General features: G+C 42.0%; 1 protein-coding gene across 6 annotated transcripts in view; it reads left to right on the top strand.

Annotated features, from left to right (window-relative positions):
* The window catches only part of PDE1C (phosphodiesterase 1C), a 417,006-nt gene extending 402,959 nt beyond the window's left edge, over positions 1-14,047 (top strand). For 4 of the 6 annotated variants that reach the window (XM_037509936.2, XM_054692455.1, XM_054692453.1 and 1 more), the window contains one exon: positions 11,674-11,710. Coding sequence is in view for 2 of the 6 variants with exons in the window: in XM_054692457.1 (XP_054548432.1) it covers positions 11,674-11,843 (170 nt within the window). In the remaining 4 variants the exon portion in view is untranslated. Of the gene's footprint in view, positions 1-11,673 lie in introns of all 6 variants that reach the window. The other 2 variants (XM_054692457.1, XM_037509953.2) reach the window with 1 other exon arrangement.
* Positions 14,048-19,329: the final 5,282 nt, after the last annotated feature.

Here is a 19,329-nt window from a genome sequence, read left to right as displayed (position 1 = left end):
ACCAACCTTAAAATTGCTCTTCTTTTACCTAGTCATCAGGGAGGAAGGGAAACAAAACTGCCTCAGTGCCTTTCCACACTAGGGTAAGACCTGTAGAAATGCGCCGAGATCGGAGCATTTTTGTAAAACAAAGGTGCTCATGGCTCAGACTTGAATCTTGAACTTGCTGATTTTCTTTTTTGTGCAAATATGGGCAGCAGATCTACATATGGAGACATTGTTGAAGCAAGGGAGAAATATTAGGTTCTATAGATTCCAATCAACTTTGCCAGCTGGTGTGTATTCTAAGTGATTCATTTATTCTCTAGTAAATGGAAGATTTATGAAGGTGATATAAAGTATTTCACTTGTTCATTAAATATTTCTTAGCACCAACTGTTATCGGTACTGTGATTAAATTCTAGGGATGCAAGTGTGCATAACACCTTGTCCCTGTCCTCATGAATTTTACATAGCCACGACTAATTATGGGGCAGGGTACAAAGAAGTAGTGTGGCTCAGTGTTACAAGATGTGTCGTGTCATGAGATTCAAGAGTGTACTTGTCATTTTCCTAAATGTATCATGATGAGAATTCAGGGACTGGAGCGCTTTCCATCCTGGTTGGTTGGCTAAGCTGCAAGTCTCATCCAGGGTTTCCTGGCTCCTTGCACTCCTCGCTAGGTATTGCCCACAGTCTCTGAGGAGGCCCCATATTCACATGCATTGTTTAGAACGGGGCCTAGATGGTTTTGCTTTGCTTGGACCGGCCCTTGGTTTCAGCATAGTGGTTCCCTCAGGTAGCTGAATGAAAAATATTTCTATGCATGTTTTTTTTTTTTTTTTTACGAATGCACTTTCCAGATTAGTCTTTTGTGAATCAGAGTGGCATGTTCCTTGCCAAACATTTGCAAATAAATTCTTTAAGTTAATTCTGTGGTGAGGTCTTTCACGTAATAACATCAAGTTGTATGGGAAATCATGTGATTTTTCTATCCTATAATAAGAACATCTACAGGGAGTTACTTTTCAGAGGACCCCGGTGATGGCCTTTCATCTTCTGTGCTACATATAGTGGGGTCCATGTATCCATGCAAAGTTGCAAGGTAGCATGTGTACAATGCCTCGTTTATATCCCCCTTAAAATCTCCACGACAACTGTGCCAGCCAGTTTCTATTTTTCTCATTTTACAGGAAAAATTAAAAAACATGAATCCCAGAAAAGATTATCTCCTATACCACACAACTAGTAGTGTCACACAACTGTGGTGTCACCCCAAGACCAGGTTTCTCGTATAACACACTCCCTCTCCCCAAGTTAGATTTTCATGGGTTTGCTTCCTGTCATGGAGCTTAGCACGTGGCCATGGGTAGGTGACTCTTGTTCGTGATGAACAGACTTCGTCAACTGCCCTAAGGATAAGAACCTCAGTATAAACTAACTAGTCCCATCTCAAAACAAACCCCACACCTAATCTAGTGGGGTGGAGCCTTACTGCATGCCAGGACCACGGGGAACTGCAGACACCTTAAGATAATGTTTTCCCCAGAGCCTCGTGGTCAGTAAGTTTTTAAGTTCTCAGGTGATCTGATGTTCCTCCAGGATTGGGAACCACACGTGAAGTGAAAGCAAACAGCTTCACTCGGATGTTGCCTGGGATGAGGCAACAAAATTCCAGTTTATCTTTTCCCTGTGAACATACATGATTCTGGAGACCTGGACAGGTCACCTTCCCACACCAGGTGGTGGTTTGGTGCAGGGGGTGTCAGCTCAGCTCATCCAGGGCAGCTCCTCAGCCAGCCAGCCTCCGGTCTTGCACTCCTTGCTCTGTGAGGTGAAATATGGAATCAGATTATTTTTGCAATTTCATTTTCTTGTGGTAAAGTCCTCAGGGAGTTCAGAGTCTTTTAAAATGTTAATGATGGGTTTAATTATTCTACTTTTAATATAAAATACACCTTGAAGAGTCTCAGAATAGATCATCACCTTAGACAACACTTCAGCTAATGTGCGTGGTTTAAGAGTAATTTTCTGGGTGAATGAATGTTGCTAAATTGTATTTCTACAAAAGGAAGGGATACCTTTATTGCCTTTGTGTCTTGGGAGACCAATGAATGGCCTAGTTGAGAAAGTATGCTGCCACTGAATTTTGCTGGCAGTTGCAAAACTTCTAGCTAATTCCTGAAATGGAGTAGGGAAGGCATTGAACAGGTGCCTGCTTCATGCCAGCCGGCTGTTGTACATGCATGCCTCTTTTCATTCTCACCACAGCACTCTGAAGTGAGTGTTCTTATCTCTGTTTTTTAAATGGGAAACTGAAATCATGTGCCCAAGTCACACAGGGGCAGACACTGAACCGAATCTGATTCCCTTCCAAAAAGGACTAGGAGGGGGGTTACAAATGAGACAATGGATGTGAAAACACTTTAAATAGGACAGAACGTGAAGGCCTTGCTACTGGGCTCTTCAAACAGCAAACATCTGGGTTTATGTAATGTTGTTATATTTCATTTTTAATTTTAGAAATAGCTCATAGAAGTCTATATAATTAACTAGGGCCAGGTCTCCCTTTCTGGCGAAACAATGAGTATCTTCCACTTGCTACCTAAGAAAAAGACCAGCTTTGAAAACCTTCTGGAGTTTTAAAGTGTGTGTTTCTGTCCTTGGGACTGGGGTGAGTGCTTCCTGAGTTAGTCCTCATGGAGTGATGTTGGCAGTGAGAGGAGTCAGCGCTGATTTTATGTGTTCTCATGAGCTCGCCTCCAATATGCAGTTGATTTACACCAAAACAGCAAGCATGACTGACTTGATCACAATCAGTCATAAAGCAGATTTGGAGTAACAAATAATGTGAAAAGATGTCCTAGAAAGAAGTAGAAAGAATCCAGAGCAAAGATAAATTCAGAAATTTAAGCTAATATCAAGCACATGATCTGAAAAGGGCAGAAAGAGTGGGGTAGCCTCTTACTGATCTGGGACAGCCCCAGATCAGTACTGTAAGAAATGGGGTGCCTGTCCCAGAAATCTCTCTGGAACTCTATTTAGGGCTAATTATCACTTTACCCACCAGAGTTGCACATGACAGGGTCTCTCTATCATTGTAATAATAATAGAAGTTACATTAACCAAAGACAGACTTTATTATGCCAGACACTGTGGTACATACTTTACACGCCCAGTCTCACCGAGTTCTCCCAACAGCCAGACAGACGATATCATTATGCTCAAGTTATGGAGGGAAAAGTGAAGCTAAGGCACGTGCAGTGTTTTGCGCAGGATGGAATAGCTGGGAGTGATGGGAAGGGGTTTTATAACCTGTTCTCACTGATTGCAAAGCTCTCTTCCTTTACACTACTCAGATACCAGGAACATCCTCTTTGGTCTAATCTTTGCTTTTTCAAATGTTAGATTTACTTAGAAAAGATGGGTTGACTCTCATTGTTACCTCTTCTTTTATATTTTCTCACAGTCTACAAATGAGAGCTCAGCATTACTTTCTCCAACATAAGAAGAAATTTTCATTTCTCAGAACTTATGTCTTTGCGGTAGATCCAACTGGAAGGACAAAATACAGAGGCTAAGAGGAAAAAAGGGGCATAGTCCTGCAGAACACAAGTTACATTAATATATACAAGTATGATGAATCCATAAAAATAGTCTCATCTAACAAAATATAACAACAGCATTGGCTTTTACAGAGTGTGCAAAATATTAGTACTGCTCTTTCTTTAGAGAAGACAGGGAAGGAGCAGATTGGAGAGAATAAAACTGTAGTCCTCAAATGCCGGCACAGGGGAGTTATCTGAAGAGCTTTAAAAACTCCTGAGGTCTTGTTATAGGACAGGGAGAGGGGCAGCCCAAACCCCGCAATCCTGCCTATTCTAAATGGGTTCTGCCATCCGCCGCATCAGCACAAAACATAGGAGACTTTAATGGGAAGGAACTTTAATAAAACTAGGAAACAATACAGGAAAGGCAAAGAGTCTAGTTTCTAAATGAAGCACCCAAAGTTACCCGTCCCCTCGTGGGTAAAAGTCCATCCATATGGGATCGGCGCAGAGCAAGGCCCCAAAGCCTGCCACAAGTCTAAAGCATCTTCCAGTGGGGACCCACAGAAAAGGGTCAGAAACAACCAGACAAGCCCGGAAGGAAAAGAGCAAAATCAACATCAAGAGAAAAGCTGCCATTGTCACCTCCCCACAGGTCTCACCCACATCTGTGTCACCCAGTCTACGACCAAAAGACAAGCGCAGTTTCTTCACGTGTCTCTAGGATCCATGTGCCTCCTCCAGGTCTCCTGGCTCCATCCTCCTTCCTTCCTCAGTCTCTTCTGCAGCTTCTCCTCTTCCTGCTCAGCTCCACCCTTCCTTGGGTGGGGCAGGGAACCTGGAACCTCCCCCTTTCCTGGGGACCACCCTGTTACAGTCTCAGCCTGTGCCCACAGATTGCTTTACTTGGTCTGGGGTACAACCTGAGCACTGATATCTTTCAAAGCTCCTCTGGTAGTTGTCATAGGCAGCCAGAGGTGAGAACCACCGAGTTAATATGTCATCCCAAAATGTTGTCCGGGGACTCACCTAGGATTGATTGTCTTTAATTTTCAGAAAACCTGTTAGCATTGCAGGTAGCATTGTAGGAGGTGGAGGTGAGGGAAGAAGCAGTCAAGTTATTTACTGAAGAGACCTGTTAGGCAGGTATGCAGTTCCTTCCTGAATCACTACCCCACATCCTACTGGGAGAAGGGGCTGGTGATTTGCTTTTGCATTGAAGTGTGGTTACAGCTACTAACAGGGACATCCCACAACCCTGACTAGCACACAGATATGTACTAAGATATTGATAGTATAAATAAGGTACAATTTTTAGTTGACCTCTTTTAAGTGATTGAGGTCATTGTTAAAGCTTACTCTGAACTGTGATCAGAGTGATTGAGGTACAGTCATTGTTAAAGCTTACTCTGAACTGTGATCAGAGATCATTTTAAATATGGGAGGAAGGCTATGAGGTCAGACCACCTGGGTGTGAATGCCGACTCCAAACATCCTGAGCACTGGCTGGGTGAGCTTTGGCAAGTTGCTTAAGCTCTTTAGGCCTCAGTTACCTCACCCAAAAAGGGATGATAATAGTCTCATGGGATTGTGGTGAAGATTACAGGCTACTTCATATTAAATTGCTATCCTGGTGCCTAGTACACAATCTGTGTCAGGTATTATACTTTACCAAGACCGATCCTGCAGTGAAAAGCACAGGCTACCTCTTTATACTGTCCATCCTCAGTGGAGCTGACATTAACATCCCAACCCCGGCAGTTCAAAGCTCACAGGTGATTTTTGTGCCTTAGGAGGACTCGCCATCATATTTCAAGCAGATACCAGAGGTTATAGACATTGATTTTAGGAATGGAATTTATAGAAATAGAATTTGTTCTTTATATAAAATAACATGTAAGAGATAATAAATGATAATTCTTACCTTGCTATTTTAGTGTATTTGTGTATGTGTGTGTAAATACTGACAGAAAATGTCTATAAATAGAAAGGTGCTGTGGCATTGTCTTTGAAAGGCATTGTCTTTGAAAACGCGTTCCACATTTCTTGAAAAGTGCCGGTATTAGAATTAATTCAGGAGCCTAGAGCAGACCCAGTGCTGCCTGTGGAGGCTTCTCTGTAAGGGAGATTCAGAAACACACCAGGTGAGGCTGCGCTGTGCGGCCCGGTGTTCCAGGAGGCCTCCCTGAACTTGAAATAACAGAATCTACGGCGGATTGATGTTTAACTCCCCAGCATTAAGCTAGGCCTGGATTAGATGTGGACTAGTGACTATTGTCACAGGTCTGCCCTCACTCAGTGCAAAACAGCATGGCGTACTGAATTAGGATTTACAATGTGATGGATGGACTGGGGCAGGATATGGTGATGCATTAACCTACCCTTTCTGAAAGTGCTTTCGCTGACGCTGTGTGAAGCTTCTGGTGAAGGGGTTCCTTAGCCTAAGGAAATTGAGAAAAGCTACATGCCATTGAATGTCTGTATGGATTCATCATATTTGTTGCCATTTTTTAGGTCCCTGAGCAGTCCTGCCATGAAGATACTAATTTAACTTTATTTTTTTTTTTTAATTTTTTTATAGAGGCATGCTTTATTTATTTATTTATTTGTTTGTTTGTTTTGTTTATACATGCACTGGGTACAGTCAGAAGCGCGGGAGGGTGAGAGAATTCACCAGAGCCAGAGCGGGGAGCAGAGCAGGCAGAAGGACCGAAGTACACTGCTGAGGGGAGCAGCGGGCGGCAGGAGAGGTCTGCGCGCCATGTGGGACCCTCCTGTGGTGGCCGGGGAGCAGCCGGGGATCGAACCGGCACTGCAGAGGCTGCGGGCAGCTTCGCAACCCAGCGCTCAACCGCTGCGCCACCGGGGAGGCCCCTAATTTAACTTTAATTGAAGAGCCCATCCCCCGCCCCCAGCAACACTCCATAGGTAACTCTATTGAAGGTACTTAGAGAAACTGGATTAATATGAGTACTTTTAAACAAGGAGCTTAAAAAAAATCCTCATTTATATTTCAACACTGGAATTCATTTAACGGTTATATTAACTTTATATATGAATTAAGTCTAACTCAATTTTTGGAAGAGCAATAATTCAATGTAATTATCTTTCACACCAAAAACATAAGTAACTCTCAAACAAATGGCCTGAGAGAGAAAGAGAGTGAGACAATAAAAGATAGACTGGCGATGTCAGAGGAAAGGAAGGAAATCAGACACCTGCCTTGTGGTATTTATAAAAAAAGATGAGATTAAGCAATTGAGGATTAAAACTCCTGAAGTGCATTGCTTTTACTAAAAACTACATTGCATGTAATGGCAAAATAAAGGATAATAATGTGTCTGTCCATTTTTGTCTTGAACTTTCCTTTTCCTAAGCACATTTGTAAGTAATCTAGATAATGACTTTCCCAAGTTCAGACTCTGTGCAGAGACATGCGCCTTTGTCAAATATTCATTAGCTAATTAGATCTTTTTCTTCAAGTAAATTGCTCTAAGAGATGACAGCAGGCTCTTTGAATGTGACCCCAAGAGAAAAAGAGTCTGACTTGCTGATCATCAAGCTTACAGAGGGGAGGAGACCCAGTTCCCAGTTTGGTCTTCCCCAGGGGGAGAGGATTGTAACCCGCTGCTTGGGCTCAGCTCCAGGAAGTGCCCAGTGATTGAAAAGGGAAAGATCAGACTCCCTTCCAATATCTTAGAAGTAGCCAGAAAGACTCCTCAGGAGGCCATGCCAGGACCCCAGAAGAAAGACCCCTATTAAATTCAAGATGGTACCCTCCTCACACCTGCTGTTTGCCCTGCCTTCAAATCGCGCGCTCTTGTAGAAGGGAAAGGCAATCAATGCATACCAAGCAGCACTGTATGAATTTTTCTTTTTCCCATATTTTGAGTGTGGGTGACAGCAGGCCTTTATGTAATTCCACAATCTCAGTGGGGAGCTGATCCCTATCAGTGGGTTCAACTCTATTTGCAGCGACTCCAGTGGCAGGGAGAGTTTTTGTTCTGACAATCAGAATTCCAGCAAATGGTAAAATGTATCTTCATGCTGAGAAGTGGGAAATTCAATAATACTTTGACTTGGTTCATGCTGAGCAGTGAAAATAGAATGACTACAGAGAGGCACGGTGACGCGAAAAGCAGTAAATCAACTAGCCCAGACATTTGCAACAATCAGCTTCTACTCTGAAACCCTGTCCTGGCTCTACCCCATTCTCCAGACTGTCAGGACTGTTTTTATATCTGTTCCTAGAGTGTTTTGCACCCCGATTCCTTGTTTACCCTAAGAAACAGAATTAAGCACTCTGAGATCTTAAAAAACAAATCTTTTCTTCTGCGTATGTATTATGTCACTGCAGGGCCATTTGCTGAAAAAGTTTTACAGCGTGTTAGGTTAACTCAAAAGACAAAGTGATATGGGTATATTCTGGAGCTTGTGGTAACAGCATTGTTTATTATACTTGAAGATGGTTTTCTTTTATAGGCAACAGACAATTTCAGAGGGTGTTACTAGAATGGAAACCTCAGGACGGCAGGGATTTCTGTTTGACTTGTTCACTACTATATCAATAGGACACACTAGTTGCCCAAAGAAGTCAAAGAATGAGTACTCATCGGTAGGTTGTGAAATGTCTCTACTGAGCTAGGACCTTTCTGAGCTGTCTAGTACTTAAGCCCATAATAAACTCAGTTTTACTGACTTTCTATTCTTTATGAGTTTGTAAGCTAGCGCTGATAAGTGATTCTATAGAAGGATTTTTTAGTAGTATGTTTCTTTTACAAAAGTTATATCGCTGAAACCTGATCACAGAAAAATTAGAATGTATAAATAACCAAAATGAAATAAAATAGCCACGTTTGTGTTCCTCAGAGATAAACACTGCTATGTTTAAGTGTTTTCCCTATTCATATATTTTTCAAGTATTTGATTATGTCAGTTATGTTTTTATTTCATTTAACAGTATTACTTAAACTGCTATTTTTATTAATGGGTATATTTATCATTTCCCACAGTGTCACAGTAGTGTCTTAAGAACGTATAAGAATTTAACCAATTTCCTGTCATTGTTTATTTGCTTCTAATTTTTGCTTGATCATAAACACCATGCATTTTCCTGTTATTGGAAGAGATTTGCAAAGCTGGGTTTTTATAAGGGTAACTAACCTCAATGACTTAATAGATCTGTGTACCCTGCCCCCATCTTTGTCCACAAGCTGACTATTGTGTGTCACTTGCCTTTGTGGTCCCTTTAAGTGAAAACAGAGTATGGGTTGAGGCAGTATCTTAGCATCTACTCCTGTCCTCACAGTTTACCTAATTATTATATTCCCCTCTATTTGTGATTATCATTTAACTGTTTTTAGTTTAGTTCACTTTTACATTGTCTCATCAACTAAACACTGTTTCAGCAGGACCATGTGTGGTGTGAACAGAGAGCAATAGAGGCAGGAAGAACCAATTAGTACTTTACCTTCTTCTAATTATAGATGTACAGCTTAGCTGATGCCCTTTCATCATTACCTAAAATCCATAGCTTATTTGGATTTCCTTAGTTGTTACCCAGGGTCTTTTTCCTGTCCAGGATCCTGCCCAGGAGACTCCATCACATTTAGTCATCCTGTCTGCTTAAGCTCCTCAACTGTCAGGTCCTCAGACATCCCTTGTGTTTGGTGACCTTAATAACTTTGAGAAATACTGATCAGCTATTTTGTCAAATGTCCCTCAATTGGGATTTGTCTGATAGTTTTTCATCATTAGAAGGGGGTTATGTTTCTTGGGGAGAAGCTTTGGGGATAAAGTGCTATTTTTATCATATAATGTACGTTTTCATCACATAATACAAAGACACGGCATTGCTGTGGAAGGAGACCTTGATCTCTGCTGACTAAAGTGGTGTTTATAGTAGATTTCTCCACTGTAAAGCTGTGCTTTTGTTCCCTGAATTCCCCACACTGAAGTCTCCTCCTCCTTAGGTAGGAGCATCTAGATAAATTACTTGTAATTCTTCTGCTTAAGCAATTCATCTGTTCTCTCTCAATTATTTATATTGTTATGGACTTACATATATTAATCTTACACTTTGGGTTATAATTGAATACTGCCATATTTATTCTGTTGCTCAAATAGTTCCAACTTCGACCATTGGGGAATTATTTCATTTGAGGCCTCCTTTGTCTTTCCACAGTGGGTTTTGTTTGTTTGTTTATTTTAGCTCTTTCTTAATTTCAGAGATGCTCCATGTTCATTTTGTTTATTTTGTTTCCTAGTTCTAGGATCAGCTATTTCTACAAGGAGTCCTTTTATTGGAAAATGGTTGGTGAGCACTAGGAATGCTCATTGCTCCTGAGGCTTCTAGGCCTCATCATATGATATGGGTTCTCTCAGCTGACGGAGCAAGGAAATGTGTGTCTGTGTGTATTTCTATGTGTGATCATATGAATCTTTATTTAGTTAAACATGTATTCATACTGATACCTCCAACTCTAATCCATTACCACGTGGACCATTCTTGCCTCCTCTTGTTGCTTCTCTCCTACTCCAACAATGAGAAGCCTGGCTTTCACCATCCACTGCCCACTTACACAGTCGTTTCCAGTACCCATGTTAGAGTGTTGGGATCTTTCGACTGTGTGCCCCTGGGAAACAGCTCCAGCGAGGAGCATGCAATCTTTATGCCCTGTTTCTTTGGCCTTCAGTCTAACAGAATCCACTCAGCCCAGAGTTGCTTGGGTGAGCTTCATTCTGGCCCACTGTCTTTAGTGAGGTTGTCTCTACATTTACAATGCAGTGAGATTATTTTTGTTATGTTCTGCATTCATTCCATGCATCCCCCACCTAAATTATTTTTTTTTTAATTTGTATATGTTAATATCCATTCCTCGTGCTGCAATTCTCTCTGGCTTTCAACAAGTGAATAGAATTATGTGTTGACTGCTGGGTACCATAGTACTTAGTTTTACTGCTCTGAAAATCCCATGTGCTTACCTATTTACCGATCCTCCTCCCTCTGAACTCTTGATCTTGATCTTTTTATCATCTCTATTCTTTAGCCTCGTCAAGAATATCACATGGCATCATAAGTATAAAACTTTTTCAGATTGTTTTTTTCATTTAGCAATATGTATTTAAGATCCATCTGTGTCTTTGTCTGACTTTACCACTGATTTCTTTTTATCTCTGACTAATATTTTGTTGTATGGATGTTCTGCAAATTGTTTATCCTCTTATTATTGAAGGACATCTGGGTTGCTTCCAGTTTGAGATGGTTGTGAATAAACTTCTATAAAAATTCATGTGCAGGTTTTTATGTGGACCTCAGTTTTCAAATCAGGTGGGTAAATACCTAGGAGTTCCATTGCAAGACTATGTGTAACTTCCTAAGATATTTCAAACTGTCTTCCAAGCTACTGCAACATTGTACCTTCCCACCAACAAGAATGAGAGGTCCTGTTGCTCTGTATCCTCACCAGCAGTTAGTATCATCGAGTTTATTTTTGGATTTTATGTCTTCTAATAGGTGTGTCATATATATCATTGCTGTTTTAATTTGTGGTTCCCTGATGCCAAAATTTGTCAAGCACCTGTCTTATGCTCTTTGGCCTTATGTATACCTTCTTTGGTGAGGAGTTTGTTCAGATCTTTTGCTTGTCTTTAAACAGGGTTGTTTTCTTTTATTGAATTCAAGGGCCCTTTTTATATTTTAGCAATAATGCCTTTTTATAAATGTGTTTTTGCAAATAATTTCATAATGTCCTTTTTAGTAACACTTCAGGATTGTGTTCCACTTTGCAGCCTGAAAGCTTGCATATGCCCCTAAATGCTGATTAATGATATGCTCTACTCAACTTGGTTTGCCTTTCTGTTCCCGAAGTGACCCCATTGTCCCTCTCATTTCTTTCATCTCATCCATTCACTGTGAGAGAAGCTTTATATTCTGGGGTCATCACTGTCTGTCTGTCTCTAGGAATTTTTCTATTAAGTGAATGACCAAGGTGCTGATGTGCTTGTTCATCTCTCTGCAGTAAGATTCCCAGTGAGAATCCAACCCTGTTTATTTCCTGGTTTTAAAGCAAACAGACAGATCTAGGGGTGTGCCATGTCGTTGGTGAGGCTAATGGTTGTCTGTCTTCCTTTTCATGGCCTCCAGTCATCAAGCCTCCTCTGCGTCACTTTAAACGCCCTGCTTACGCATCTAGCTCCTATGCACCTTCGATCCCAAAGAAAACTGATGAGCATCCTGCGAGGTACAAGATGCTGGATCAGAGGATCAAAATGAAAAAGATTCAGAACATCTCACATAACTGGAACAGAAAATAGGTCCGGGGCAATAGTGGGAGTGATGGCGAGGCCCACCTACCCACCCACCTCTCAGCACTCACCAGCCACTGTGGGCAACGCCCCCAAGACCCTGGAAGCTTTAGGGGCTGGCACTGTCATGGTGACTCCAAGAGGACAAGTGAAGGCCACGTGTGATTTCCCCTTTGTCATGTTACACACTTTTTAGTTGCTGGACTTGTGGTCAACGTAAACTCCAGCAGCAAAATCACTTAGAGGGTAGTCCCATGAGGCTTTTCTTGGTATGAATTTTTTAAAATCTAAATTGGACTAAAATTAGAATAATGCTACCTGTTCAGAAAAAGTAAAAATACCTCCAGTGACAGTTTTTTCATCTTTGGAAGTTGACTTGCCCCAATAAAAATATTGGTCCGGTGATCATCATACTTAAGTATTTAAGAAATAAACTTCAAAAACGTCTTTTCCAATTTTAAATCTAGTAGTTAAAATTCAAGTAAATGTGTAACTTTTGAAGTAAGCCCATTCAAAACAATAGTTGTCCTTATGAATATTGCAGTCGTAGAGGGAAGAGACAGATGAATTGTTGTGTTCATAGAGATTTCCAAACACAAGCTTCATGAAGGAGATCCAAATTCAAAGCAAAGTCCTGGGTTTTGGTTCTCATTGGGTGCCTCAAGCCCAATACCCTTGTGATACCTTTAAAGTTATGGGTGATTTCAGGAAATGCATTTTGACTTTACTTCTTCTAATCCCTTACTTTCTCTCACATTAGAAAATGCTAAAAATCGAGGGATGCCCATGCCTCAGGTATTCCAGGTTTGAGATTCATGACAAGAGATGTCCATGAACCTAACTGGAATTCCCTATTTGCAGATTTTCCTTCATAAGGTTGGAGATGCCTTTAAGTTAAATTTCAGACCATCTTCCCACATTGCTGAGGTGGGTTGCTCTCCCAACTATTGGGAGAATGTAAGTTGAAAACCCAGCACTCCATGGTGACATTTTCAGCCCTGTGTCTCTTTCCATAAAATATTTACCCTAGTGCACAGATGCCTTTGGGAAGGGTATACTACGGGGACTCAATCTGAGGGAGTGGGGGGAAGCAAATACTGTTTAAAAATAAAATATTTATTTTTACCCTAGGACTAAAAGCACAGGAAAGGTAGAAAAAAGTGCAAGGCCAGTAAAATTCTTGTCCCTTCAGAAATGGTCAGATGCAGTGGAAAAACTTGAGGTTTGTCGTCAGGCCGGTCTGATTTCCCATCCCTGTCCCTACTTTAACTAGATGCAGGTCCTCGGTCAAACAGCATCATCTTTAAAAGCTTCCGTTTGCTTAACTAGAAAGTGGATTCATAATACTCACTCTGCCTATTGTAAGACCGATGAAGGCTAATGTAGGTTCAGATCGTAGCTGCTGAGATTGGCTGGAGAGTGTAGGTGCACCGCAGATGCAGCCAGAAGCATTCTCCATCCAGACAAACTCTCTAAGACTCCCCTGGAAGGTCGATGCCATGGCCTTTGGAGTCTGGTGGTAAAGGGGTTAGTGTCCTCGCCTGCTCTCATTCTCCACATTTCATTTCCAGTAAACCACAGTTACATGAGTTGAGACAGCTCCAGATTTTAGTGCCCATCATGCTAGCGAGCAATTTATTTACAGTGTGCTTTACGATGGTATTTCAGGGAAACGTAATTACTATACAAAAAGAAAAATCACTGTGACTTTTGTTAGGGCAGCATTGTAATTCTTAGCACCCCGCTAGTGCCTGAGCTGTGGCCCTTCTGCAGGCTGGTAGTGACCGCTCCACCTGAGTTAGATTATTTCCTGTCTGTTTTTATACAGACGCCTGTTGTGAGGAGCTAGGTAGGCCCCCAATGAAACCGCCCATGGAGTGGGGCCTCCCTGCTGCCCAGTGACTCAGTCCGTACACGGACTCCCTCACCTATTTCTTAGTTCCTTCACCTCGGTGTGGAACGTGAGGGCCGCTATACTCTCTTGACTGTACATCTTCACTTAGAAGCCACGATCCTGGGGGGGAAACGGCTCCCTCTGTGTTCTTTTATCCCAAGATGTTATTTTTCACCCTTTGCTAATATTTTACTTGAGCAAATGTACAGACATGGAGAGTCTGCACTGCTTGTAAAATGCCAACCATGTTTTTTGCATGTTGGATTGTATAGAAATGCCAGATTATATTCTTACAGCAAATAAAAAGATGCTTTTAAAGGACTTTCTTGTATGTGAGTCATCTTTTTCTTCTCCAGAATTCTGGATTCCTTTGAAAATAGATTTTCCCCATGCTTGGTGCCTGTTAGTCCTGATTATCTTGTAAAGTGAATAGTAGAACTCAGACTCTTCAGTGTGCTTCCTGATGGTAGCGGCAACAGCTTTTTAAACAATTACTTTTTTCTTTTTTTTAAAGATGTATCTATTTAAGCATACAAGAACTAGGGTGTAGGCCAGACGTGTGGGGGTGAGAGGATTCACCAGAGACAGAGTGGGGAGCAGGACAGGAGGATCTACTGAAATACACTGTTGAGGGGATCAGCGGGCCAGATAGGAGAGGTCTGCTGTGCCATGTGGGCTATCTCCCTGGCCGGGGATTGAACTCATGCTGCTGTGGCTGCTGATAGCTTGATAATGCTGAGACTTTAACCCCTGCGCCATCACGGAGGCCCCAGCAACAACTTTAAAAAACAACTCCTCCCTACACATCATATCCAATAAATAAATTTGTGAATATGCATAATCCATAATAGAGCTAGTCCACAGGTAAACTTACCTGTGTTATCAACTCAGTTTGTTTTTCCCCAGGCTAAGCTGTGTAGTTGGTGGTTTAGAACTGGCACTTTGGGGTTAGAAAACCTCCAATTAAATCTCTACTCTGTCTTTTGTTTGCTCTGAGAGCTTTACCAAGTTATGTAACTTTCTGAATGTTAGTTTCCTTGGCTTTAAAATAAAGATAAAAGAACATGACTCAGCATAACACAGACCTAAGCCTATAGCAAGGAGTCAATCGATGTTACCTATTATTTCGTAGAGAAAGAGTGGTGTGCAGTAAAAAAAAGAATTTAGGCTTTTGAGATTAAGAACATGTCCCCCAGGAGTTCTATGACATCAGGTAGGTTGTTAGCATTTTTCAACGTCAGTGAAAAGAATAATTTCCCCTGATATTACCCACAGGCACCAGTTGCCACACACACTGCTCTTCAACTTTTAATGTGAATTCCTGCCTTCAGTCAGACACCTGACATCGCCTCCTCGAAGCTTCCTTCACCTGTGTCTCCTCAGAATTCTGGGGACACCATCTATTTTCTGTAACGGCCACCCCTCTTCTCTGACACCCCCTTCATACCACCCTGCCTTGTACTTCCCACAGCTGCTCTACTTTCTGTTCCTGTTCACCCCATTGGGTTTCCCACCCCACGTCCTTTACCCTTCCAAATTTCTACCACGGTAAGAACAACAGAAACTTCAAAATGGCAGTTTTCCTCTCTAATGTACTCCAGTTCTCAAGCGGGATCGGTTCCTGTAAGAAAAGAGCAGTATAAATACGTCTCTTCTTCCACCACCACCACCACCACTCCTGGCCCACACGAAACGCTCACGAGTTCTGGTTGGTTTTGTGTTTTTCCACTCTGGTTATAATACCCACCTGATGTGTAGGGCAGGGATGCCACTAGCAGGTGCTCAGGCAATGCTTATTCCTTTCTCTTCCTATCTCTTCCTATCACAAGCAAGTTAAGGCTTAGCAAGAGAACATCCACCGAGCTTTAGAGATTGTTAGGATTTCTAATCCCTGTGAGATAGAGGAATAGGGTAGAAATAGTTTATCACCACTACTGTTTAAGTCTAGGGTTTCCATACAGATCTTCATTCATAAGACAGATGGAAGGCTTAAACTTATTTTCTCATTGGCTGCCAACTTCACTTGATCAATAATATTCCCTTTGATCCATTTTTAATTAAAAAAATCCTATTGGCCCAGTATCTTGATTTATTGTGAGTCTGACAAATTAGGTGAGAAGTAAAGAATCCTTAGGGCCAGGAGTGGGTGAAGGATTGATGATTTGGCTTCCAGGTTTGACCCCTCCCTCGCCCCAGGTGCCCACAGCAAGGTCACCTGGAGGTCAAAGAAGACCATGCAGTGTCATAGACGGAGGAAGGGGCCTGATCTAGGAGATTTATGGGCACTCATTTTTTGTTACAGTCAAAAGACATGAAAATCTGCTTTTTGGGAAAGAGAAATAAAAACTATGGGAATGCTATATTCACTTGGGCATTTCAGTATTTAACTTGGGTTCCTGTGGCTATCCTTTGGCATGCTGTGTTTTGAAATCTGAGTAAGAGAGGTCCAGCTGCCCTTCACTTAAAGTAACACCCTGTCCGGGAAATAGCCATATATGCTCATCGCCCTTTCAGCAGCACCTTACATGGTTTACTGGATAAAAGAAGATTCTACCTCAGGACACAGAGGTTAAAGGATACTAAGTATATACAAAAACAGAGAGAAATTGGTTCAAGAACTACTGTGAAACTAAAATTGTACAAAGCTGCTCTTATACAATAGATTTTAAAATCGGGTTATTATTTTTGAGAACTCACTGTTGGGGGTAGACTGAGGGGTTCTCAGGACTCCCAAACCTGTATACTCTAAATGGGTTCTGCCGACTGGTGCATAAAAATAAAGCATACTCTGAGAGTGGAAGAACTTTAATAGAATAGTGTGCATAGAGAAAGAAGAGAAGGTAATAATTTCCCAATAAAATACCGTGAAAGTTATCCATCCCCTCCTGGGCAAATGCCCAGCCAAAAAGGGTTGGCCTAAAGCAAGACCACTGATGCCCAAAAGCTTGCCACCAGTCTAAGGCACCTTCTGGCAGGGAACCACAGGAAATGGGTTAAAGGGGCCAGCCAAGCCTGGAATGAAAGGAGCAAAATCAAACTATAAATCAAGTTAAAGGCTGCCATTGTCAGTCTTCCCATGTCTCTTGCAAGTTCCTCTACATGCCTTGACGCCACATGTCCCCAAAGTCCCTGGAGCAGTTCCAAAGGTGAGAAGCGAGCGGCCCTCCTGCTCCATGTGTCTCCTCCAAGCTTCCTCCTGCTCCCCTCCATGCTCAGTCCCACCCTTCATTAGGTGGAGCAGGGAACGTGGAACCTTCCCTTATTATGGAGATTCTCTGTAATCCTACTAGGTCCCAAACACTTTAATACCCACCGATATATTTAATTCTTTTAATAAACCTGTGTGGGAAGACTTACTGTCCTCATTGATGGTCAATGAACTGAGAGTCAAAAAGATTACATTTTTACAGAAAGTTTGCAGTATTCCTTGTCCCCTTGTTCTCCAGCCATGCTCAGCTAGAGGTCAAAGGAATCATGGGTTCAAATGTGGATTCAGGCATTCTGAGCCAAAAAAGCATGCAGGCAGCACTAGATGATTGTTAATGAAAAATAAGTAGGGAATTGGGCCTCTTCTGGAGGACCAGGCCCTCCGTGATGTGACACCTATCACACTCGGCACTGCTTTGCACCATTCACCTTCACATTTATTGTCTACTGACTGGACAAGGCCTATTTTCATTTGTGTTCACATCACTCCTCTTTTATGAAATTTCTTCTATATCTAGTTTCTCTGCAGAAATCTTTTTCTTCAAGTTCCAGCAGAAAATGTCCCTCTGGGACATGTACTATCACCTCCTTGATTATATTACTGGGTAGCGGGTCTAAAAATGTGTCACTGGGTCAGAACTTCTCTCATCAGTGCTGGGGCTGGCTGCACGCAATTGCAAATGCAAACAAAAAGGCCTTTGGTGCAGCAAAAAAAGAAAAAAAAGTTATTCTGACCAATAGGGCAGGGGCGTGGGAGAGCGAGCAAGGCAGAAGGTCCAGTCACAGACTGATGGCGCTCAGAGGAGCTGCAGCTACAGGAACCGGCAGGCTACGACTGACTGAAGCCTGCAGCTTCCGAGGCTTGGGGTCACCTGCCTTCAATGGGGTGGGAGGACCCCCCACCATGTGCAGGAGAGGTGGCTGGCTTGCCCAGCAACTCTGAGGAGAAAGAGGGTGCTCCTGTGCTTTGCTCCCTCTTCAGGGTTCCTAAAATGGCCACTGGGCCCCACCCCCTTCCCAGCAGCCCCCCAAACTAAGAAAGTCTGGGGCAGAGTGCAGAGGAGGCACCCCTCAGGCATTGCCCCTTCCAGCCTGAGTGGGTCTTTTGGGGAGGAGTGTAGTGTTTGGCCCCTTGTCTGCAGGCTGCCCAATAATTAGAAGAGGTCTTTGCCCTGCTTAACCCTCAGAATGTTCACTGTTTTACTTATTATGAACTTCAGTGATTCTGCCTCAGATTGCAAAGGTATTAATTCTTCCCACTGCATGATCATCTCAGGAAGAACAGGGACCAGCCTGTTTTATTTCATATTTGTCCTCGTTAGCACCAACACTGTGCTTTATATAAAACAGATCCTCAAAAAATATAATGGTTGGAGATGGTCCTAAACCAGAGTCAGAGAGAGGAAATGTGTCAAGACGTGACAAATGTATTTATTACACAACTCATTTCTTCACCAAGGACCAATGTCAATAATCAGTCAGTGCACCTTTTCTCACCAAGTGCAAACAAAATCTGAAAAGCCTTCCCAACATGAGTTCTTTGCAAATGGTTTGAATCCACCGGAGCTTCCATTCTATTGAAATCAATGTTATCATCCTGAATTAAAGATATAACCTGAATTTGCCTTTACCCTAATTCTCTGCTGATTCAACGGCTCTTCATCTGTCAAAATCTCAGTTGATTCAGAAAATGGAATATATGTTTAAAGATTAGAGTGTCATTACACGTTTCTGAAAAAAAAAAGCTACTTTGCTGCTCATAAGTGTCTCTGTTTCATTATTAGACTCAAAATTTTTAAAAAGGAAAGATCAGTTCTAGTTGTTAGAGCCTCACCCTTAATAGTAGAGAGTTTGCCTGAGTCATTCTTTCCCACAAACATCTGCCCATATGATCTAGAATTTTGGAAACAAATATCAGAGTGTTTATTTCCTAAAATAGGTTAAAAAGATCCTGAGTGATGTTGCATTCAACAACACAGTTGTGTTTTCAGTAAACAGACTCCTCTTTTAAAAAGAATTGGTCTGTTAATTAGCCAAATGAAGTATGGGTCACTGGAAGTGCTTTATGCCTTGCTCATTTCTGGAAATGAGGTTGAAACCACGATGAACTGGCGGCACAAAAACTTAGGTAAGGAACATCCTGATCACAATTATACAGGTGGGTTTAATTTGATACAATCAAATTACAGACCTACAAGTGAGGAGCACGCTCACTTCTTATGCTGCCCTGCCCCCTGGCGTCTCTTTGGGGCATGACATGTTTGCTGAATTCAGGGACTCTTGAATGGTGATGATTTTCAGCTGGAGGAAACTTGAATCTTAGGCTTCAGAAGCCTGTGGAAAATATTCTTGTTTCCAAAAGGTGCCATTTCATTTCTGGAAAAGTGTGCTCTG

This window comes from Talpa occidentalis, unplaced genomic scaffold (genome assembly GCF_014898055.3).
Source record: "Talpa occidentalis isolate TD23 unplaced genomic scaffold, MPIMG_talOcc4v2.1, whole genome shotgun sequence".
In the NCBI taxonomy this organism is placed as follows: domain Eukaryota; kingdom Metazoa; phylum Chordata; class Mammalia; order Eulipotyphla; family Talpidae; genus Talpa; species Talpa occidentalis.
Note: the sequence above shows the minus strand (reverse complement) of the source record. Positions and strands in the feature narration are given on the sequence as shown.